Source organism: Zootoca vivipara, chromosome 14 (assembly GCF_963506605.1).
Source record: "Zootoca vivipara chromosome 14, rZooViv1.1, whole genome shotgun sequence".
Classification (NCBI taxonomy): domain Eukaryota; kingdom Metazoa; phylum Chordata; class Lepidosauria; order Squamata; family Lacertidae; genus Zootoca; species Zootoca vivipara.
The window spans coordinates 10,260,322-10,284,000 of NC_083289.1; the positions used below are offsets into that span (position 1 = coordinate 10,260,322).

Consider the following 23,679-nt stretch of genomic DNA (forward strand, 5'->3'; position numbering starts at 1 on the left):
TCCGCGGGGGGCGGCTAGTCTCGGCTCCGAGGCAGCGGCAATGCAGCTGCAGGTCGCGGTGCCCTCGGTGGGGCTTCAGCTGTCCGAGGGCGACCAGAGCCCGGAGAAGGCGCGCACGGTGAGTGGTGGCGGCGGCAGCCCGTCGGATTGCTCCCGGAGCGGCGCGTAGGCTCTTTTGCAGCCGCGGGGCCGGGAGGGAGAGCCCGTCCGCCGGTGACTCTGGCCGCGGCGGGCTGGAGGGGAGAGCGGCCTCGAAGGCAGCGGGTGCCGTCGGTGCCCGAGGCCAGCCTGCAAGCGCCTTAGGCAGGGAGAAAGGCGGCGCTGAACTTGCTGGTGGGGCTTTGCAGAGGCCGGACGGAACGAGCGAGGGAGGGGCTTCTTTGCGGCGTCCACCAAGGGAAATGAAGGAATGAACCCGACACGTGTAGCCTGAGGACCCTTCAGAAGTGAGAAGGCGTGCAAACAGTCTGCATTTCGCGTCTCCAAGGGACGCAAGACGCGATTGCAATTCTTCCAACACCGCCGACTTTTTGAGTCTTGTGAAAAAGAACAAAGCTGAAAGAAGAGTCTCTTGGAGGAATGACGCACCTCGAGACTCCCTTTAGCGGTTGAGTCTGTGCCCTGTGTCCCCCAACAAGCGCGCACCCCACCGCTCAAAAAGGGGGGTTGATTACAGCTTCTGTGGACAAGAGATGTGGGATATGGCAGGTATAGATAGAAAGAAAAATGTTAGCACTGAGGCCGGAGAAGAATGAAATTTAGACCCTGATAATTGTGCTTAAGGTTAAAAATATCCCAAACAAGTACAGTGCCCCCGTCACATGGCAGAGTTGGTGAGACCACCAGCCTCCTGCCATAGCTGCCAAGTTATCCCTTTTTTTAAGGGAAATTCCCTTATGCTGAATAGGCTTCCTCGTGAGAAGAAGGAAAACTTGGCAGCTATGCCTCCTGCCAGAGCAGTAACTATGGAGTGAGGGGCCAGCCCGGGTTCTTTGCCCCAGGTTAAGCCTCTAGCATGAAATTGGGTCTTTGACCCGGGTGAAATAAAGCCTAGTTTTGCCGCTGCCTCATGGCACTGATGAGCTAATGAACAACTGCAGTGCGATTAAAAAAAAACCTTATCTCAATTCAAGGCCACAGGTGATAGAACCAAATTTCAAAATACTTCCTTCTCTGGGAAGAATGTGCAACTATGGAAAGCACTTGATTAAACATATCCTCCTTGTTTCGTTGTTTAAGCTGAGTTCCCATTGGCACCTTCGCCTCAGGCAGCAGTTTCTTATAAGATGGGAATCCTGTGACACACACACACACACACGGAAGTTGTTGGACTATAATTCCCATCATTGCTGATGCGGACCATGTTGGCTGGCTTGATCGGAGTTGGAGTCTCACAACGTCTGAGGGCCACAGGTTGCGTCTTCCTCTAAGAAGGCTTCCGAAAGTGGGGTATCAGGAAACACATTCATTCCATGACGTTTCTCCGTGTCTCCGTTCTGTTAAAAGATAAGAGCTGGCATGGGAAGCCTGTCGGCCTCTAGATAATTATGGAGTCCATCATTATCTGGAGAACCAGCCTTTTCCTACCCCTGACTTAAAGAAATGTTTATGCTGCTTGAAAGTATACCGGTTGAGACAATAATATGCAGAATACAGGAATAATGCGTTTTATTAAAATGATGCATATTGTTCCAGTAACCTATCCTCCCCCCCCCCATGTTTGGGGGGAGGGAACAGTCGCTCCTCACACTGTTGCCACAATAACACACACACCAACACACACCTACCCTGTAGGAACGAGCAGAGTGACAGTTGCCGTGCCTCTGCTTCTTGTAGAACTATAACACTAGAAGAAACTAGGAGGTTGCTAAGATCTTTAAGGCAAGATCTACTTCACTCACATGCACACACTTAAAAAAATCATTCCGGCCACAAGGAGCCAGAAGGCACAGAGTAACTGCTACCGATATATAGTTTTTGCTACTGATATATTTTGTCACCTGACGCAGACCCCAAAATTGCACCTCCCCTCCTTGCCAGGAAAGAAGGGGTGCGGGAAGACCTACATCCAGAATGAGGGGGGGGCAGAGGAAGATTGGCACTGGGATCAGCTGCCCCAGTGAATCCCTTTGCCTGAGGCAGTCGTCTCATCTTGCTTCATGGGTGAGCCGGCCTTGAGTGCAGTGCTTAGAAATGACAGATTCTCATGTGGCACCACTGTAGGTCATTCTGGGGTACTGGGGGTGGGAAACCAATTAACCCGAGAGTGGGTGGGGGGTCAGTATGGTGTAGTGGTTAGAGCATCAGATTAGGACTTGGGAGATCTGGGTTCACATCCCAACTCAGCCACGGAGCTCACAGGACAACCTTGGGCCAGTCACAGTCTCTCCATCTGAACTACCTCACAGGGTTGTTCAAAAATGAAGCACAGGGTTGTTCAAAAATGAAGAGACAGAAGAACCATATACACCACTTTGAGCTCCTTAGAGGAAAGGTCTAATAATCTAATACATCTAATACATCTAATAATCTAATAATACATCTAATACATCTAATACATCTAATAATCTGGGCCATCTCTCCCCCAAAGCAAGATGAGGCGACTGCCTCCGATGGCAGAATCCACAGGTGCAGTAGATCCCAATAGAGATCTTTATTCCTCACTCGTTCCTGAAGTAGATCTTCACTCACCTCTTATTTCCTGGTGAGGAGATACGCCGGGTGCTAAAATATCTTGAGGTGGCCCTGCTGATAACAAACAAACAAACAAACAAACAAACTGTATTGCGTGGCCATAGAATGACTTGGGCCTTTGGATCCCTCTAGGCCAGTACTATAGACTCTGACTAGCAGCAACTCTCCAGCGTCTTGGACAGAGGTGATTCCTTGCCCTAAAATCTGAGGTCCTTGTAAACTGGAGGCAGAAGAAGAGCCTGTTGGATCAATTCAATGGTCCAGTATCCTGTTCTCACATGAATTGGTCTAATCCTCTTTTAAAGCCATCCAAGTTGTTGCCCACCACGGCCTCCTGTGGCAGTGAGTTCCGTAGTTTAACTCTGCACTGCATGAAGTCCTTCTTTTGCCAATGAATTTTTATTAACTTTCCAAATTGTTAACAAATTAACAACAAATTGATTCAATTTAAGAGTTGACTTTCCACCCCAACCTTTCAAGATGCTTCTTTCTCCTCCCTCCTTTGCTGCTCACAATAAAACACTTTTTCTTAATTTCTAATCCTTTTGCATCCATTCTCTATTATGTTTGATTCCTGCTTAGACTTTTATTTAACTCTTTTGCCAGTTAACCAAATAGAGTTAATCTTTTATCAAGCCATGTAAATCATTAATAATAATTTTAAATCTCATTTCCTCCAATACGACTTCACCATGGCTTTCTTTCAAACCCCTCCTGAATATTCCAACATTCAGCTTCACTGAATGCCCATGAGTTCTAGGGTCTGGACCTGGGACTTTCTGTGTCCCAAAACATGTGCTATGGGAAATCTGAGAAGCCCACTTAGATCAGATTTCTGTCATGCATCTAGCAGTGCTATTGCCAAGAACCCCAAGCCAAGTTAAGAGCAGACAGTTAAGGCAGGATTCTGGTAAATTGGGACATCAGCTGTGGAATGACCAGCCTTGTTTTCATTAGACCTTGAACTTAGAGTGGCCTGTCTCCAGCTCACACTGAGCGAAGCATAAACATCAGGCATGGCATCTCTTGGGCACAGAGTTTCCCGGTTTCCTTATTGGTTGGCAATTCTCTCTGTTTAATTAAGCTGGGTGTGGTGAGCGTGGTTCTGTATTCCAGCTGGAAGGCGCTTACTTTACTTGTGCCTTTATGGGGAAACTGTGATTGGAACATAAAATGCCTTATGTGGCGGAATATTTTTGGCCCTAGGAACCTAAGAAACCACCTTCCAACCATTGGTCCTTCCAGCTCAGGCAGCAACTCTCCGAGTCGGAGGTATGCTACATGGAACTGAACATGGGGGAGCTGAACAAGTCAGGTTCTATCACTCAGATTCACTAATGAATCTGATTTTTTCCTCTTTAAAAAGCAAGCTTCTAGACCTCATGGGAAGCAATGATAGGCTTGAAGGCAAGTGATCAGGACCTCGTGAAATTTCAGGAAGCAGAGGAGGAGCGATGCAGCGATCCCACTGCCCAGAGGGTTAGACTTCAATGCCCTGCATCGCTTCTTCCCTCCCCAACCCTATTCCATGGTTGTGGGAAGGAAAGAGAATAAAGGAGATATATGCACATTGGTTTAAAGTAGCTCACAATGTGATTTTTCTAGTTGCCAAGTGCTCCCACTGCTGGCACAGCAGGGTTCTTGTATGTGTGCCTAGATGAGGAAGAGAAAGCAGTGTATACTAAAAATAGCAGTGTGTGCGTGTGTACACACACACACATACACACACACGTACACACACACACAACCTATGGCTGCCACTTCACAAACTTTTCAGTGAGTAGACTGCTTTTGACATTCTGGGGGTGCTCCAATTCTTTTTTTTATCCTTGTATTTCCCTTATTTCATTTTTAATTCCTATAAAGTGCCATCTTTTTCCATTGCTGACCCCAAGACAGTTTGCAGCCCAAGGTGAGGACTGTAACATGTGCTTTCCCCCTCCCCCAAATATTTGGATCTGCTGCGCAGAGGAGGGTCTGTTGCTGCTGCAGCTGCCATTCGTGGTGACCAGAAGTGAGCGTTGGGTGTGTGAATAATTGCTTCAGCTGGGTAAACTGAGGCCTGGGCCCAGGGACTTTGGTTTGTTTCCCCCCCCTAAGGAGCTGGCCCCTTTGGTCTCCATTTCTCTCTCCTGAACAACAAGTACACAAAGCCTGTGTGGCCCCTTTGCTACATCTCCGCAGCATCTGGGCGCACAAAGCCTTCAAGAGGAGATGTGTGCTGCATTACAATCTGTGCTTTGCTGGAGTTGTCCGAAGTGTATGTCTCCGCACTTTAACTGTACATGTTCCTCAGGCCCGACACGGAGTCTTCTGCTGGGTGCTCTTTTATGCAGAGCAGAGTTTATTCAGTATATTCCCCCCCCCCCCCCCCGCTCCCATTTGGCACTTTTGGGAAGCGAAGCCAAAGGCTGGTTTCAAAGAGGCTTTTGTCAAGCGGTGTTTGCTTTGGGGAGAGACTGGACTGTGGTGCATTGTGGGGGAAGAAGGTAAAATGACCGCCCTGCTGTTGCAGAGAGTTAAGACAGACCTCATCTGTTCAGCAGCAGCAGCAGAGCTGTTTTGTGGGGTGGGTGGGGCACGTCCGGGTGAAACTGACAAGCTTGTGCCTAACCTTTCAGGTGTTCAAGGTGGAAATCCTGTGGAACGGGAGGAAACATTGCATTGAGAAGCGCTACAGCGAGTTCCATGCCCTCCATAAAAGGGTAAGGTGGGTGCATGAGAGTCAGGGGGGAGGGGGAGCTTGTGGCCCTGCTGGGTTTCATTGGACTACAAATCCCATCATCCTCGACAACTGCCCATGCTGGCTGGGGCTGATGGGTGTTGGAGTCCCACCCACTAAAGAAGAATGGAGAAGTAAGGGGATGGATTGTGCAGAACCGGCAAAGCACGTTACACTAAATAAGGTTTTGTGGAAGAATGCAAACCCTTTTCGGATTATTTAGAGAAATATTATTATACGATGACCACGTGAGCAGGATTTGAACTGTGAGCAACAGAAGGGATTAAAGATTATAGTACTTTTGTTAAGGTTCAAGAGATAGAAGACAGGGTGCAGCAGGCGGAGAGAAACAGAAACACAACGGAAAAGTGGATAGGAAATTGAATTTATTATTATTTACTGAAATGTATGTGTGAAATTTTAGATAACTTAATTTTTTGTAAAGCTTCAGATTGATGGGTGTTGGAGTCCCATCCCTGGTATAGATTGATCTTGTGGCCTGGATCCATCTGCTACCACACTTGCACATGGCTTTTCTTTCACGTAGGCAGCTATAAGGGCTTACTCTACCCTGGTTTGCCCCCTGTTTCATTCTGGCCAATCAGATGCCTTTGGGAAGAGGGCAGCAAACATTTTCAGCACGGGGCCGGTCCACTGTCCCTCAGACCTTGTTGGGGGGGGGGTGGACTATATTTCTTTTGTGGGGAGGGGGAATGAACAAATTCCTATGCCCCACAAACAACCCAGAGATGCATTTTAAATAAAAAGCACACATTCTACTCATGTAAAAACACGCTGATTCCCAGACGGTCCGTGGGCCGGATTTAGAAGGCGATTGGGCTGCATCCGGCCCCTGGGCCTTAGTTTGCCTACCCATGCCTTTGGGGAACCCCACCCTGCCAAGCAGGACATGAGCACAAGAGCCTTTCCCACTGCTGCCCTCACCCCTGCTAAACTGCCCCTGGATATGGAGGCTCCACTTTGCTGCCCCAGCTATTAGCCACTGATGGGCCCTATTCTCTTCCATGAAGTTTTTTACTCCCTGCTTAAAGCCGTCTTTGACATCCTGGAAAAAGGGGGTGCCAGGCAGGTTGGCAAGCACCTTGGGCACGAGTATCCCACGCTGAAACATTTTGTGGCAGGCCCCACTCATGCTTATTTCAGAGTACATGTAACCGTGATCCTGAAATACAGCTTAGCTTTCCAGTTTCCTGGAGTGTCACATTAATTTTTTTATGCTTTAGGCATATGTCCCTGCTCAAGGGAAGTGCTAGAACCCTCGGCTTCCATGTTGTGTTTGTTTGTTTGCTTGTTTTTGGAGGGGGGGATGGAGGAGTAGAAGAAGGACGGCCCAATATTACTGCCTATGGCCATAGACACTGCACACACTACACATATATGGTTAGATATATGGTTTTCCCAGCCATAGTATTTGTGAGCAAGATACTGTGAGCAAGATTAGAAGGGAATATAGAAAGGGAAGCCCTGTTTCACTGTTGCTTTCAACAGTGTGTGGCAGGAAATTTTCCATTGCTATCTCTCTTTTTTAAGTTAACTCCCCCCGCCCCCCAGATAGCTACACCTTGCAAACACAACTCTGCACAACTGAGGCTCCGCTCATTGGGTGTGCTAAACTAATGCAAGGGAAGTCTTGCTCAATCACCGTGTCTTCCTTGCAAGTGTTCCGGTGAAAATAACATCCAAATAAAGCCTTGAATTTGCTTGAGTACCATATTTGTGCCATCTTGAGGATGCTCTGCTGAATTCTCTCCCTGCCCCCACCCAGTCAAATAAAGGTAAAGGTAAAGGGACTCCTGACCATCAGGTCCAGTCGTGACCGACTCTGGGGTTGCGGTGCTCATCTCACGTTATTGGCCGAGGGAGCCGGCGTACAGCTTCCAGGTCATGTGGCCAGCATGACAAAGCTGCTTCTGGCGAACCAGAGCAGCACACGGAAACGCTGTTTACCTTCCCGCTGTAGCGGTACCTATTTATCTACTTGCACTTTGACGTGCTTTCAAACTGCTAGGTTGGCAGGAGCTGGGACTGAGCAACAGGAGCTCACCCCGTCACAGGGATTCGAACCGCCGACCTTCTGATCAGCAAGCCCTAGGCTCAGTGGTTTAACCCACAGCGCCACCTGGGTCCCACCCAGTCAAATACCTCAGTCCAAATACTCTAATGCGCTCTCTCTCTCTCTCTCTCTCTCTCTCTCTCTCTCTCTCTCTCTCTCTCTCTCTCTCTCTGTGTGTGTGTGTGTAGGGAGACTTTTTTAAAAAAATACTTTTACAGCAAGTAAAATGAATGCAGTGTGGGGTTTTTGCTTACTGAGTATGGGTCAAATAAACACACCAGATCATATATCCATGGGTTTAGGGCAGGGTGCCATTCCAGATGTTGTTGGACTTGCATGCCAGAAACATCTGGAGGGCAGGCACCATGTTTCAAATGCCTGTCCTTGCTTTGGGGGCAATGGATTTTTTGTCCTGGGCATTGGATAATTCTATATTCCATATTTTCTGTAAAGCCCACATTCCTGGTCTTGACCCAAGACTTCCAGCCTAATTGGGGCTGGCCCAGACTGCTTGCTACCTTGATGCAAAGGACAATATGGTTCTCCCTCCATCCATGCCCTGCCTGGGGGGGGGACTGTTTGGCCCCCAACAGCCATATCCTTACCTCCCCAAAACCTACTGCCCAACTTAAGACAGGTGTGTGATCCACCCATCTGTCAGAGTTGACCCATGTGGGAAAGGCTCTGCTTTGCCAACACATTTCCTGCAGGAAATGCACTGGCAGAGCACTGCCCGGAAGGACTGAACTCTCTACTCGCCAGCCAATGAACAGAGGGTTCGATCCTGCTTTCTGCTTGGGTCTGCTTTGCTGGCATGTTCCCAACAGGGAACAAAATGACAAAGTGGTACCCAACAGGATTGCTATCACCCAGTGACGTTAGCTGATTGGCAGGTGGCCGTGGCTTGGGGAAGCGGTTTTGTGGAACGGATTGGACGCCTGGTGGGATGAGATTGGCCCACAGGCCATGAGTTTCTAACACCTGATGCCCAGAAATGGACCCTGCTGGCAGCTGAGCCTGACTTGAGCACTCTCAGCAGAGAGCTGGCTAGTTTTGCGGTTGTAGGACAGAGCTCCTCTCCTCCCAATGCCTCTCTTTCAGCATCCACTGCCAGAAGCAGCGGCTTCCCTCTGGCTAACAGTAGGACCGGCCGTTGAGCCTGGCGGATCCTTGGAGCTCCTTTGATGTCCGTGCAGCTTCTCTGCTCTCTCCTCTCCCCAACCCCCACAGATCAAGAAGAGATGCAGAGTCCCGGACTTCCCACCCAGGCGCGTCCCCAACTGGATGACGAAAGTCCTGGAGCACCGGCGGCAGGGCCTGGAAGCTTACCTCCAGGTAGGATGCGAGGCTGGCAGCCGAGTTGAAAACAGCCTCCCTCCCTCCCCAGCCTCCACTCACTGATCTTGGTTCCTCTCTTCCTGCAGGGCATCTTGCTATGCAATACGGAGCTTCCCAGGGAGCTTCTGGACTTCCTGAAACTCTGGCAGTTTGAGCAGGAGCACAAGGCCGATCTCGGGTGAGTGTTTGGATTGAGCAGGAGCAACACTTTCCCCCTTTGTGCCACTGTCTGGCACAGGTGTGTGTGTGGGGGGGAACCTTTGGCCCTCCAGATGTATCTCAGCTACAATTTCTTCCGCTACAGCCGGTGGGTTGTCAGGGCCCAGGGAAAGCATTGCGCCCTCCTAACCCGTGGTTCCTGCCAGGGAGGGTGGCAGTGTTGGTGGGGAAGGATATTCCCAGCTGGGAGAGAGAAGCTGGGGAGGGAACAATGCCAGCAGTCACTTGTTTTATTTTTATTTTATTTATTATTATTTATTATTATTATTTTTATTAATTTTCCAAAAAGAAATACAAAATAGAGAATAAAAATACAAAAAGAAAAACACACACAAATAAAAAGAAAAATACATCAAAAACAGATAACATAGAATAAAAAAGAACAAAAATTCCATACATCATTTACTATTATAATTCTTGTATCAGTGACTTCCTCCTTCCCCCCGTCCACGTTTCTACTAGTAACTATTCAAGCGCTCACATTTTCGACATTCCTGACATTTTCTAATACCAAACTTCTTATAACTATTATCAACCCAATTCTTATTATAAATCTATACCTTTATACATTTAACTTATACTCTAAAAATCACATATCTCACTCCTTATTCCTTTAGACTCTTGCTTCTGTAGCGTCTTTGTACTTCCACAACCTTTATTGTCCATTTTTTAACTTATAGTTCTTTTCCAAATAAGTCTTAAATTTCTTCCAGTCTTCTTCCACCGTCTTCTTTCCCTTTTCGCGGATTCTCCCAGTCAGTTCAGACAGTTCCATATTTTTATTTTATTTAATGAAATTTTTACATGGCTTGATTAAAAAAAACAAAAAAAACTCCAAGTGGTTTTTCTTTTGAAATTTTGCATCCCCCCCAAAAAAAAGTTTGAGCAGCAACCCCCGTTATGCCACTGGCTGCAGCAAGTGGGGGGGGGGTAGGAATTGTGGTTTATTAACACCTGGAGGGCTGAAGGCTCCCTACACCTAGTATAACTCGACAGCAGCATAGTAGTTTGAGACGGACTGTGGTTTTGTGGTTCTTCCAGGACTACTCTGCTTTCTTCTTTACAAAAACTTGAGTATCTCACAACAACAGAATGCGATGCAATGCAATATACATATAATGCCTTGGTTCCCCCCCTCCCATTGTAAGTTATACGTACTGCACTTTTCTCAAACATTCCTTTCCCTGCAAAATCCAGCAGGGATTGTTAAGAGAGGGATGGGTAGCTGGTCTCTTGTGGACATTGTCCAGGTGCTTTCCTCCCAAAGGAGCTGCAGTCAAAACGCCAACCCACACACACTGCCCTTGTGTTGATTTACAGACTTTTTTGGAGCCTGCACAATTGACAGCTAAGGCCACATCTGCAAATGAGGTGCCGCGAAGCATTGTGGGGCAGCACTGTCTGTGCTCGCTGTGACTTGAAGGAGTGTGGGCGGAAGGTAGCCCAGGCCCAGGCTCAGGTTTCCCTCGACAGAGGCAGCTTTGCTGCAGCTGCTGCCCTCTCGCTTCGGCCGAGCAGGCAGAGGTGGAGCACAGCTGGCAGCGTCCCTGCCTGTTGTGCCATGCCTCTGGCTGCCCGCTGCGCCTGGCCCTGCCCGGCGGAGCGCGAGGGGTGCTGGAGGGATCATCGCGCCATGGCGCCCGGTACACTTAAGATGGCCCTGTCCCCATGCCTGCCTTATAAGCTCCTAGAGGCACCCGTTTCCACACACTAGCTTTTGTATGGAAAGGCTGCCTTTGTTCACACCACTGTTTGTGAACAGCCTGTCCTGCCACACCCAATGTTCTTCCCTGGGTGACTTTTCCATGCAGGACACAAGGCAAGTGGTTCACTGCCCCAGTGCTTTGTTTCCACCAGTGGGAGGGAGTCAAAACAGTCCCAACAACAGAAGGGTCCAGCCTTTGTCTACTTACTCCCCGGGGGATAAATGTGCTCATCCAGCCATGGAGGCAGGCACTTACTTTCTAGTTCCACTCCCTGTAGCTTGCTTGCTGCTACAAGCAGCAGGGAATACTCTCAAAAGTGTCTGCTTTGTGCTCATACTGGCCAAGTTGCAAGTGCCTGTTCCTTTTGCAGGGAGACAGAGCTTCTCTTCCGCCGCATCTTAGTGGTAGAGCATCTGCTTTGTGTACAGATGGTCTCAAGCTCAATCCCCAGGTAGGGCTGGCTACCAGTAGGCATCACGGACTTCGTATAAGGCAACTTCCTAGGATCCTTTGTTCAGAGCAGCAGCATCTGCCCGATACAGAGTTAGGCCACTGGTCCATCTTACTTAGCATTGCCTACACTGATCTCCTGTTTATTGCATTTTTAGCTTTCCTCTCCCTCTTACTCTTAAGTTCAAAGTGGTGCATGTTGCTCCTCTCTCTTCTGCACATGCATTTTATTCTCACAACCACCTTGCGAAATAGGCTAGGAGCTGAAATGGACAGGTTCTAACCCAAATGGCGGGGCTCAATTCTCTCCTTGCAGCCCTGCTTACCTGCTGTCCCACCGGCCGGTCATAAGCTTCCGAAGTGATCCATGCATCCTCCCGGCTCCCATAGGTAATGGCTTCCTAGTAAGGTTTTTGGGGTGGTCATGGAGACATATCATATGGGTGACAAGAGAGCCAGGGGGTCCCTCACCTGCCATCCTGGACTGGCAGGGATTGGGGGAGTGGATGGAGAGCAGTTCTTGTTTTGCTGAAAGGCACCTGTGCAAAAACCACTGCAGTGTTAGAGATGCCCAAACACTCAGGTTTGGGGTAGTAGTTAAAACAGCATCTCCTGCAACAGGAGGAAGCCGTGCATGCTGAAATGATCCTTGTACAGTGGTACCTCAACTTACGAACGACTCGACAACCGAATTTTTCAACTTACGAATGGGGGTAATGGTTGCGTGCTTACAAATGTCTCGACATCCGGGGGGAAACCGCGGCTGTTTTAGATAGGGATTTTTCGACTTATGAATGTTTAGATAGGGTTGCTTCGACTTACGAATGTTTCTGTTTTCAATGCATTCCTATGGGAAATCATGTTTCCAATGGAGTTTTTCGACTTACGAAGGTGCCTTCGGAACGGATTAAATTCGTAAGTCGAGGCACCACTGTAGTCACAATTGAAACACGGGATCGCAGAGTCCTAACATGAGCCACCTTTGTGTTCTGGAACTGAACAGTGTGCTAGATCTCATGCGAGTGCCAGGTTGAAGATGCCCCTTTGCCCTCTGCTGGGGGCAGCATTGTCCGTCGGCCTCTTTCCTGGGGGGTTCCTAGGCCAGAAAGGGAAGACAGGAAGAAGCCTCTAGGACTGCTTTCTGCTCCCACCTTTTAAGGGTTGAGTGAATGGGCTGCTGCCTGTTAATTCCCTCCTCTCCCTCTCAGACTTGCTTCCCAACGTGATCCTGAGTGGGGTGCTGCAGGGCTTCTATGCACCCCGGACGACCCTCTGCCTGCAGTCAACGCTCTTTGCAGCTCTGCCAACCGTCGACTCGGCGTCCTCTCCTTTGCAACCGGCCTAGGGAACGCCCGGAGGATCGAGTGCAGCTCTGTTCATTTGTGGAAAAGCAACCGCCGGCTTCCTCCTCGCGTCGTGCGTTGGAAAGAAAAGAGGTTAGGGACAAGGGTGCAGTTGGGAGAGCCACTTCTTGAGGCAGGCAGTGAGAAGGAAATGCTGTAGGTTGTTTTGTTAGGGTGCTGAGCTCCAGTAGAGTGCAGCTAACAAGGGCAGGGCTTGTTGCCACTTCTGGCAGAGCTGTGGCTCTCAGGCATTTCCAGGTTACAGCTCTTGTCAGCCCACGTGAGTGAGAAGCAGCTGCAAGTCAGGGAGATGTGCATGCCTTCCTCCAAGCTTCATGGGCTGGAAGCAAAAGCAGCACAACAGCTGCTGGGGGGCAAGTACTGACTCAGGTCAGGTGCTAACAATGCAAGTGATGCCACCAGAGTTTATATGCACAGTCAACTCTGCATGGATCTGGGCCAGTTGACACCTTAATGCAGGTGTAGCCAACGTGGTGCCCTCCAGCTGCCCACAGTCCCCCAATTCGCATCAGCCCCAACCGGCATGATCAGGGATGATGGGAGATGTGGTCTAACAACACCCATCGAGTGTACCAGCTTGGGGAAAGCTGCACTGATGTGACACAGGTAGCAGAGGCTTTTCAACAGCATGGCGGGAGACCAGCAGCTCCTCTAAGCTATCCCAATAGTTTGGGTTATTCCTGCTGCAGAAGAGAACTGCTTTCTCGGTGGGGCAGATGGTCTACTTTAACAAAAATGGCTATGCAATAAAACACTTTCACTAGAAATATTGAGTTGTTTTGAAACTGCTGTAATTTGAGGCAGGGGGATGGAGGGGAGAAGACAACAGTTTCTGACATTGCCAGTGGGCTGGTTTGTGGCCAGTGCTTCTTAAACCATGGTTTACTCTTACACTGAATCAGTATGATAGTGCTTTTTTTGGGGGGGGGAGCTGCGCCAAATCATGGTAGAGTTGCAAGAGAAGCTTTGTTCTTGCTGCCCAGTTTGTGTTTGCGATGGCTTGGGCCTCTCCTTCATTGAATAAGCCCCTTTAAACATACCCACTTTTCATGGGATGCTAGGATTGGAGACAGCTACTTGCCTTTGTGTTCCAAACAGAGGAGAGGTGCAGAGAGCTTTGTGAACGAATTTGGCAGTGGCTAACAAAAAGAACTTTCCTTGGGGAAGTAGTAAATTTGCGACATTCGCTATCTAGAACACCCCTCTAAATAAAACGCTGGAAGTTCATGGTTGGGGTGGGACGACCTAGCTGCAGCTAAGAAAAACCACCACCAGGCAGTACTACAAAAACACAATGGTCACGTTTATTGGTCCATGTGCTTTCTTACAAAAACTGAATGGGACACCCATTGCCCACCCCCACCCCTCAAAGCCACTTGGATGACCAGTGGCTGATGGAATGAGTTGTTACAAGAATGGAGACTCCCCACCCCCCACCCCACCCCACCCCACGTAGCTGGGGGAAGGGCAGACAGAAAGGGAGCAGCAGTGGCGGCAGTTCACCTGCTGTGGGACAATGATGATGCGAGGCTTCCGTGAGTGTGTAGCCCCCTCGCAGCCCTTTGCAAGCCAGAGTCTGACCCTCCAGCGGCCACCCAGTTATTCTTTGGCAATGGCAAATGGCTTCTCCACCTCGATGACGTTGCAGTCGGCAATGATGACGTCTTTGAGAGGTTTGTCCCGACTGTCGGTCTTTGTGTTCTCCACTTTTCTCACTACATCCTAAGAATGGGAAGCAAGAATAAGAAGTGAGCAGTGTTGGAAGTTAGCCAGGGGCATTTTGCTTCTGGTGTGGGTCCAACCGCGGCCACATGGAGATCTCTGGACGCCAGGTTGCCGACTGACATCTCCACCTGGCTGGCCCCTCCAGCTTTCTTAAGCAGGTAAGCATAAGACCTTATTCATTGCATTATATCCCACCTTTTCCTCCAAGAAGTACATAGTTCACCCCTCCCCTGGTTAATCTCTACAACAACCCTGTGAGGGTTGTGACTGTCCCAAGGTCCCCCAGTGAGCTTCATGACCCAGTGGGGATTTGAACCCTGATCTCCCATGTCCTAGTCCAACACTCTAGCCACTACACCACACTGGCTTCCTACAGTTCTTCTGCTATGGGGCAGCTACATAAATTAAGTAAATAAAAACGGGGAAAGCAAAACATCACTTAGAGAAGGTTCTGAAATATTTTCCTCACAAGCCTAAATTTATTTTATTTGGTGTGTTCATACAGAGTTGGAGGGTCATCTAGTCCAACCCCCTGCAATGCAGGAATCTCAGCTAAAGCATCCATGACAGTTGGCCATCCAACCTCTGTTAAAAACCTCCAAGGAAGGAGAGTACACAACCTCCCATTTTAATGTGTTGCATACTGCCTTGAGATTTTTTCTCTTTAAAATATGGAGAGAAATTAAATGAATAGTCATAATTTTCATTGTTGTTTTTTTAAAAAGGTGCCTAGACATTCCGTTATGGTGACTGTAAGCTAGGTTTAAGGTGTCATTTGGTGATTTGCTTATATATCTGAGTTCCTAACACTGATGACACTTTATACCCAAGGAGGGCACTTGGCAATGCCCATCGCATGGGCATTTCGAGCTGCCCCATTTTGCCCCTATAATGCAGCCTGGAGAATGGCAATACAGTCGTACCTTGGAAGTCGAACGGAATCCGTTCCGGAAGTTCTTTCGACTTCCAAATCACGGCTTCTGAATGGATGCAGGAAGCTCCTGCAGCCAATTGGAACCCCCGCCAGACATTCGGCTTCCAAAAGAATGTTTGAAAACAGTCACTTCTGGGTTTCGATCGTTCGGGAGCCAAAATGTCTGAGTTCCAGGGCGTTCGACAACAAAGGGACAACTGTATGGGGTTCCTATAGTAAGCTCTTTATATATTCACTCTTAGACACTAGTTATGCCATTGTTTGACACAGCGGAGCTGTTTCCCATACACAGAGGGAGGCAACACCTTGTCAAATTCCCAACTCCCATCAGCTCCAGCCAGCATAGCAACTGGTCAGGGGTGATGGAAGTTGTTGTCCCACTTCACAGGGAGGGCCCTAGGCTCTCCACCTCTGCAGTTCAAATGACAGAACTGGCATTACTGGATAAAAATTCAAGTAAACCACAGAGATCTAAAAAGCCCAGGAAGCTGAACAGATTTGTGATCGATGTCAAAAGAGACAAAGAACTCAGCACCAGGCAAAACTATTGTTGAGGGACTCCAAAGATTGGGCACCACCCCGGAAAAGGCCCTGTCTCTAGCCCTACCCACCCACCTTGCTTCCAACAGCAGTGGGATCTAAAGAGCCTCCTTAGGGCCATCTTAATGGAGGGAGCAAGCAGCTGCTGTTTGGTGCTTAAAAGGTTTTTACCAACACTATGAACTGCCCTGACAACAAGCTAGGAGGCAGAGAAATTTTAAGTTGCTCCATTCGCCTGGTCCTGGTCCGTAGTCAAGTTCCCATTATTTGGAACCAACAACTGCATTAGAAATCCAGTAAAGGCCCAGATGCTGCTATGCACAACAAACACACACACACACAAACACATTCCGCTCACCATCCCTTCCAGGACTTTGCCGAAGACAACATGCTTGCCATCCAGCCATGACGTCTTGACGGTGGTGATGAAGAACTGAGAGCCATTGGTGTCCTTGCCGGCGTTGGCCATGCTCACCCAGCCAGGCCCGTAGTGCTTTAGCTTGAAGTTCTCATCGGGGAAACGATCCCCATAGATGCTTTTACCTGGCAGTAAGCGAAAGGGAGAGAATAACACCGTCTTCCAGCATCCAGCTTTGTTTTTTGAGGGTTAGTCCTGCCCAGAGGAGGACCCTTGTCCAACCCCATCCAGAAGAGACAGAATGACTTGGCCCTAGTTGCCATTTGGTGCCTCACCTCCTGTTCCATCTCCCCGGGTGAAGTCTCCTCCCTGGATCATGAAGTCCTTGATCACACGGTGAAACTTGCTGCCTTTGTAGCCAAACCCTTTCTGAAAAGGAAGGGAGTTTGGTAAGAGTGAGGCGAGTTTGCAGCACCACTCTGTGCAAGGCTTGGTTTAAGGCAATCCAGAGCCAGAGAGTTTCAGAGCATCAGATATAACCTCTCCCATCTGTGGGTGGAAGAGAGTCATGACTGGTGGAGAAGGGACCAAGATACTGGGGAAAGCAGAATACTTTGCTGCTGCAATGCAGGTGAGGCCTCGGCATTTTCTCCTCCACCATCACCAACCCCCTGTAACGAATTGACATACAGTCGTACCTCGGGTTACGACCACCTCGGTTTGCGAACAGTTCGGGTTACGAACTGCGCAAACCCGGAAGTGTTTTCGCCGCGCGTGCGCAGAAGCGGCGCGCGCGCGATCTGCGCAAAGTGCGAAAATCGCGCTTTGCGCATGCGCAAAATGGCGGCGCCCATCGCGTTCGGTTTACGAACTATTCGGGTTACGAACTGCGATTCGGAACGGATCGCGTTCGTAACCCGAGGTATTACTGTAGTTTTTTAAAAAAATAAAAATAAATTCAGCCTGGCTTTGCAAGGGTTAAACCCACATCCAGCCTGATTGACTGGACATTCTAATGGAGGCGGGTCTGCTTGGAGCTTAAAAGGAGGGAGGAGCCGTTTTGTCCATTGGAGAGCGCGAGGGAGTGGGAACGTGGGTGGTTGTGGGGTCAGGGTAGTGTAGGGTTTAGATGAGGAATAAGCAAGTTCCATATGACGTGTTTGACAGCAATAACTTATGACAGTAACGAAGCTTGTACACGCATGAATCTTTAAAGCAACCATTATGAATTTAAGTTAATAAACTTTCATCGTTTACGTGCCAAGGAGAAATCGTCTTTCTTATTTCCAGCACGGTATCGAAAACAGTAGAGGTGGAGGCTCTTGAAAGGACAAAACTCAAGAGGGTGTAGATAGTTTGTGTCCTTGAGTAACACGGGATAGGCTGAAGGTGGACCACCCGATGTGTCACTAAGTTGCCTAAGCAGATAGGCAAGCTTTTAGAGTGAGGGATTTCAAGCTGAGGGAATCTCCTCACTGGGGACAAAGGGGTTAGTCGCACAAACAGCCTTGAGTTTCATAAGATACCTGGCCACGTGTGTTGGAAGCAAACTCCACTTACTAATAAACCCAAGATTGAAGAGGGGTTTATAAATGATCTGAAGGGAAATAGGGAGGTGGATTTTGCCTCAGGATTCCCTAGGAGTTCCTTTAGTAAGTGAGAGAGAAGACGAGTTCCCTAGGTGCTCTTTTAATAATAGAGTAAGAGGGGCAAACGTCACACCTTTTAAGCATTAGTTAGACGGGATCCGTCGCCAGCAGGTTAGCCCATTACTTGAGCAATAAACTTCTAAATGGGCTCAGCTCTTGCTAATCACTAGCAATCCCTTGTGGTTCCAACTACTGAAAGGGCCCCATCATGGGGATCAGCAGGGTCGGTTTCCCCCCCTGGGCGGGAGCAGAACAAGAAACACTAAAAGAGGGGAGCGGGCTAGTTTCTCAGAAAGAAAATAAGAACAGTTCCTATACAACAAATGCTGGAGAACTTTTAAAATATATAAATGAAAGCTGGGAATCTGGGGTGATGGTACATCCAGAGATTGGGGGGGACGGACACACAACTGCCCCAATGTGCCACCCTTCCCTAGTGGAAGCCCAGCGGCACAATGAAACATCTGCATTCACAACCTCTGACCCAGTGCAGAAGCATATGGGAATTCACATAAGTAAACTTGACAGTCATATTTTTAAAGTTAAAAGCAGCAGTGAGGGGGCAGAAGCTTAATCATGGCAGCACCTCGTCTTTTTCTCTGTGCTTAGCTTAGAGAAGAACATTCCCTCTCCAGCAGATCTCCACGTTTCCAAATATTTGTGCAATTCGGCCAGCAGCAGCAGGGAATGGAGCACACCGGAGGCAAATTCAGACATGCACAGTCAGGATTCCTTCTCCCAAGGGCCAGCAAAACCAAAAGGCTGTAGCTCCCAGACTGTGGCCTTAATAGTTTTCCAGGCCTCTCTCCACACCAAGGCTCTTTAGATGAGCAATATTATTCTTTTACTTATTCAAAATGGCGCAAGGCAGCCCTCTTGCGTTTGGGGACCCTTTCTGTTGTGTGGGCCTCTGGGTGCATGCCCCACAGTCCTTGCAGGCAGCCCAAATGCCAGCCTTACTTCCAAGCCCTTGTAAGCATACTGACCTACTGAGGACTCTGACCCAGCATTCGAACTCACCTCTCCTGTGGACAAGGCGACAAAATTCTCAACCGTCTTCGGAACTGTCTTTCCAAAAAGGCCGATGACCACTCGCCCCACATCTTCATCCCCCATCCGCAGATCAAAATACACCTGGTGAGCAAAACAGGCTGCATCATGGAACGGCTGCAGAGTGGAGCCCCCTTCCTGTTCTGCATCCAGCATGACATCAGCCTCAATATCCAAGAGTCCAATGCCTGCGGGGAGTTAGGCTGTCTGCAGCAAGGCTTGTAAGTAAGGAGCCACTCATGGAACCGTACTGCTAATTTTATTGGGATCCTTCTCAGGTTATGCTCTATTCAAGTAGGAGGAGGAAAACCACATCCTTGGGAGAAAAAGGTGGGGCATAAACTCAATAAATAAATAGAATATTTGTCCACCTAGACAGGTATTGTCTTTTCTGACCAGCAGCCCCCCTCTCTCTCCCCAAGGCATAAGCAAAGGTCTCAACCTTGCAATTTGATTCCTCCACCCCCAGGCTGCACCCAACACCAGCTCTGCTCTGAACTCTCCCCAAATGCTTTCTCCCAGCTGCAATGCATTTCAGACAATGCCTAGTGCTTGGCTGAGCTGAAAGGTTTGTGTGCACTAGAAACCTCTGGGTTATAGGTGGCTGAAGTATAGCCCACTGTACAAAGTAGAGAGACATATGTATTGCCCCACCCACACCAGCGTGTGTCCCCCAAAGGTTTTCGGGCTGCACACACTTCCTCCTCCCTGCTTTTGAAGTATGACAAGTGGGCTCTGCCTGAAAGTTCATGTTTGCTCTCTGGAGTGAGATTCTCACTTTTTGCATGAGGACGTGGTGGGTTCAATTCCCAGATAAGTCCCTACTCCAGAGAGGGAGGGGAATCTTAAAGGGGAAGGTCATTAGTTCAATTCATCACACCTGCAGCTTGAAAAGGATCTCCTCCCTGGTACAGAGGAGAGATGCTACCAGCTGCATTAGGAAACATCCTTGATCCCTTCCCTTCCCAGGAATTTGAGGAGGGGAAAGGGCCAGAATGCACAGACAGAGAATACTTTGTATGTCTGCGGTTCCAGGCTGAGTCTCTGGCATCTCCAGCTGAAAGGCTCTCGAGCAGCAACAGCTAGTGGTGCTGTCAGGACAAGTCCTTGGGTTCGGCCAAAGGAGGGAGGGACCCCAAACACAGGAGGGCTTTTAAAGGAAGCAAAATAGTACAAACTGTTTTGGAGCACATCATAGACCATTAAGTCCAGAGCCAAAAAATTCCTGCTGGCTCCACCTCTCTGGAATGCATTGCCAATGGGGGTTCACTGAGCCCCCTCCCTACAGCCATTCCGGAGAGACCCCAAAACCCACCTGCAGTGTTCTAAACTCTCATTGTTCTAGGCACATTTTGCAACATGGAATTTCATTAGCGCAAGCAGCTTCTGAGCTCTGGACGCAGATTAAAACTGCAGTGTGGAAGGAAAGGAGGACCTTTTTCTGCCTCCCCACTTCCGGCTACTCTCTGAAGACTGAAGAAGAGACCCTCTTAAGAATATTAGGGGGGTGGGCAGGGGGAGGGCTAGACCATGTGAAAAATGAATGTACCTGTTAATATTTTAGCTGCAGTTCATTCATTTTCAGTTTTGTATTCTTGTTATAAAAAAGTGCGCCTAGACATTCTGTTGTTGTGCCTATAACCTTGGTTTAAGGTGTCATTTAGCTCCTAGTTTTCATATCTCAGTTCCTAACACTGCCCATCTGCTCTCATTGGCCTTTGCTTCAGATCACACATTGCTTTGTAAGGTTTTTATTTTAGTTTTCGGCCGGCCCGCCATTTTTCTTTCATTTTATGAAGTATCTTTTGGTCTCTGTAATATTCCAAGCTGTCTTGGGAGGGCTTTTGCGCTGAAAGACAGCCAGGACAATTTTTTAAGCCACGAAACTCAAACAACAAAGCGTTCAGTGGCACCGTCAGATTCCTTGTGGGTAAGAATGCGTGATACTGTAGTCTCTAAAGTTGCCGCAAGACTCTCTGCTACTTTTGGAACTTGTTCGATAAAATGATACAGGGATAGAAAGAAAGCAAAGGTCTGACTCAGCACAAGGCTGCTTTGTAGAATGAGGGATCTCTTATCCTGGCCAAGGCTTAAGTCACAAAGCCTAACCCTTTCTGAAGACATCTCTTTTCAATATGCATGACAACTGTCCTAATTTACCAGGGGAAGCCCCTAATTTCTGACTCTCCCTAAATCTCTCTCCTTCCCCAGCCCTGTGCCTATGAATACTTTATCACTTTGGGGCCCCCTAAAGTCAAGTCTCCTAATACCCAAGTCTAAGCACACATACCAGAAAGTTCTATTACACTCAATTGTACTTTCAGATGCAACAAAAGCACAGCCTATGTTAAACCTGTTGGCCTTTAAAGGAACCGCAAGATATTTCTGCAGTGTGAGACAAGACCCGGCCGCCCCACTGGGGCCTCCAAGAGATAACCACCGTGCTTGGAATCAAGCATGTTAGGAGCGAATTTCTGATTAATTTTAATTTGCTGATGTTTTGAGAGTTAATTTTATTGTGTACTATTCTAATAGATTTACTTGATATGTGGTTCCATTTTAAAGTTACGTTTTATTATGAATTTTTGAACTGGATCTGATCATTATAAGGTGCACGTTCCTTGGTGCTTTTTTTTTGCTGCAAATCGCCTTGCTTATAGCAACATAGAAAGGCGGCATACAAATTAAAAGCAAAATGAAATGAAGCGGTGCATCCTCGGAAGGGTCTCTCGCATGACTTTATGCGCCCGGTGCCTAAGCCTCCCATTGCTTCCTTTCACCCCTCCTTGCACACCACATCCCGATATAAAACAAGACTGTGGTCCACTGAAGCCTTCGCCATAGAGTCTTTCAAGGCGCACACGCAGGGCAAGCTGCAGGGGAAGGGGTTCAGCTCTGAACGGTTTGCTAAGAGAAGAAAAATCACCTCCCCGCTGCTTGCGTGCAGTGGCCATAAATCGCCTTTTAGACTTTTTAAGCAATCATCATGTTAAGATAAATCATATAAATAATAATTATTACTGCACAGAATCGGGCTGGAGGGGTTTCTGCTGCTGCAGAGTAGAGGGGTTGCAAGCGCAACAGGGGGGACGCCCAGCCTGCAGAGAAGTGCAATGGGGGAGGGGGGCTGCAAAAAAAAAACCCTCCCCCGCTTGTCCGCCCCCTCTCACCTTGGCCGTGACCTTGGGCCCCTTCTTGCGCTCCTCCGCGTGAGCAGCCGGGAAGAGCAGCAGCAGCAGAGAGCCGCCCAGGCCCAGCAGGGCCGCGGCCGCCAGCAGCTTCATCTTCCTACGCTCGCAGCCCCAGCAGCGCCAACCCGGCCACAGTGCCCGCCGCGCAGCCAGCATCCGCCCCCTTCCCCTCTCTCTCGCTCTCGTTTTCCCCTCCCGCCCCCCTCTCCCCCGTGTGCAATGGTACAGCCCCGAGCCGGGCGGAGCGGAGACCTCGGCGAGAGGGATTGGCCGGTTCCATCTCAGGAGAGGGGGAGGGAGGCCGTTCCCCACCCCCACCCCGGGGGGGGGCCGTCGGCGGCTCCTGCGACAAAGGAATGCCACGTTTCCAGCCTCGTATTGGGCGGCGAGCTCGGCCAATGGGAAGCGGGCACGAGAGGCGGCGGCGGCAGCGGCGCGCCGATTGGGCCAAGTGGCAGACAAAGGAGAGGAAGGACGCGCGGGGCGGCGCCTTCGGCGGAGACTACGTTACCCAGCGAGCAGTGCGCGGCCGGTGTCGTGCTCTTCGCTGAAGATGCCGCCCTTCGCCTGTAGGGGGCAGTGCAACTATCCGGATAGGTTGGAGGATGTTCTGTTTGTAGTCCTTTGGAAAAATGGTTGTGTGTTAAAGGATCAGACGTGTATAACTCCCTCCATAGCCAGATTTCTAGGGATCTGGCCCTATTATGCTGCAATCTTGCACACACTTACCTGCTGCTTAGTGTGGCGTACTGCTACACACACACACACACAATTTATTGCTCAATTTGGTGCAAACGGAGAAGCAAGTGGCTATTAGATGCAAACTGGGTAAGGGTTTATGACTTACTTGGCTTAAGACACTTTGCACATGGAGAAAGCAATGGTAGGTATTAAAAAGCAAAGCAAAACATCTCAAAGATCCAGCTTATAAAATGTTAAAGGTAAAGGGACCACTGACCATTAGGTCCAGTCGTGACCGACTCTGGGGTTGTGGCGCTCATCTCGCTTTATTGGCCGAGGGAGCCGGTGTACAGCTTCCAGGTCATGTGCCCGGCATGACAAAGCCGCTTCTGGCAAACCAGAGCAGCACATGGAAACGCCGTTTACCTTCCCGCTGTAGCGGTTCCTATTTATCTACTTGCATTTTGACGTGCTTTCGAACTGCTAGGTTGGCAGGAGGTGGGACCGAGCAACGGGAGCTCACCCCGTTGCGAGGATTCGAACCACCGACCTGCTGATCGGCAAGCCCTAGGCTCTGTGGTTTAACCCACAGCGCCACCCGTTTTGTCCTAATAAAATCTGCTAGGCTGCGTTACATGCACTGCCATTGCTATCCTTCAGGACTTGGAACAGGTTCAGACTTCAGAGGGTACGCCAGTCATCCTTAATTTAGCAACAAAAATAAATAAATGCCCATGTGATCCTGACACAAACTCTTACTCACTAACACTAGGCAACAGAACGAAGGAACCATGTCCCCCATCTCTCCTCCCCACCCCCAACAACAAGGTATCTATGACAAAAGTGTCTCTCGCTAAATGTAAACGAACTGTGAAAGACTATGAATAGAAAGTGGAGGAGATAGATGTACCTTTCGCCTGTTTATCTGTTTCATAACACAAAAAAATCCGAAATGAAAACTGTTTTTTAAAAAACCTAGTGCGC

At 49.0% G+C, this 23,679-nt stretch overlaps 2 protein-coding genes across 5 annotated transcripts; one reads left to right on the plus strand and one right to left on the minus strand.

Annotated features, from left to right (window-relative positions):
- On the plus strand, positions 1 to 14,192 carry SNX22 (sorting nexin 22). Of its 4 annotated transcripts, XR_009558528.1 has the most exons (7): positions 146 to 2,163; positions 5,316 to 5,399; positions 8,721 to 8,825; positions 8,915 to 9,006; positions 11,520 to 11,593; positions 11,825 to 11,916; positions 12,412 to 12,532. XR_009558528.1 is itself a non-coding variant. In XM_035132278.2 (6 exons), the coding sequence occupies exons 1-6, from the start codon at positions 41 to 43 to the stop codon at positions 12,546 to 12,548; spliced, it is 570 nt and encodes a 189-aa protein (XP_034988169.2). In that variant the 5' UTR covers positions 1 to 40; the 3' UTR covers positions 12,549 to 14,192. The 4 variants fall into 4 exon arrangements, 3 of the variants coding, with proteins under 3 accessions (XP_034988169.2, XP_060138432.1, XP_060138430.1); XM_035132278.2 differs by lacking the exons at positions 146 to 2,163; positions 11,825 to 11,916 and adding an exon at positions 1 to 118 and having other exon boundaries at positions 12,412 to 14,192; XM_060282449.1 differs by having other exon boundaries at positions 11,825 to 12,554.
- On the minus strand, positions 13,850 to 22,194 carry PPIB (peptidylprolyl isomerase B). Its single transcript, XM_035132277.2, has 5 exons — positions 21,994 to 22,194; positions 18,794 to 18,907; positions 16,460 to 16,553; positions 16,125 to 16,309; positions 13,850 to 14,289 (listed from the first exon to the last, which is right to left on the minus strand). Exons 1-5 carry the CDS (start codon positions 22,168 to 22,170, stop codon positions 14,167 to 14,169), a joined length of 693 nt encoding a protein of 230 aa, XP_034988168.1. The 5' UTR covers positions 22,171 to 22,194; the 3' UTR covers positions 13,850 to 14,166.
- Between the last annotated feature and the right edge of the window lie 1,485 nt (positions 22,195 to 23,679).

What these genes read in the sequence shown, in the direction of transcription:
- SNX22 (XM_060282447.1), top strand. Translation starts at nt 2,074, where the DNA reads ATGAGGGGGGGGCAGAGGAAGATTGGCACTGGGATCAGCTGCCCCAGT. An exon ending in GCCTGGAAGCTTACCTCCAG is followed by an intron (nt 8,826 to 8,914) that starts GTAGGATGCGAG and finishes CTCTTCCTGCAG; the next exon opens with GGCATCTTGCTATGCAATAC. An exon ending in GAGCACAAGGCCGATCTCGG is followed by an intron (nt 9,007 to 11,519) that starts GTGAGTGTTTGG and finishes CTCTCCTTGCAG; the next exon opens with CCCTGCTTACCTGCTGTCCC.
- PPIB (XM_035132277.2), bottom strand. Translation starts at nt 22,170, where the DNA reads ATGCTGGCTGCGCGGCGGGCACTGTGGCCGGGTTGGCGCTGCTGGGGC. An exon ending in TCGCCTTGTCCACAGGAGAG is followed by an intron (nt 16,554 to 18,793) that starts GTGAGTTCGAAT and finishes CTTCCTTTTCAG; the next exon opens with AAAGGGTTTGGCTACAAAGG. An exon ending in GCAAAGTCCTGGAAGGGATG is followed by an intron (nt 14,290 to 16,124) that starts GTGAGCGGAATG and finishes TCCCATTCTTAG; the next exon opens with GATGTAGTGAGAAAAGTGGA.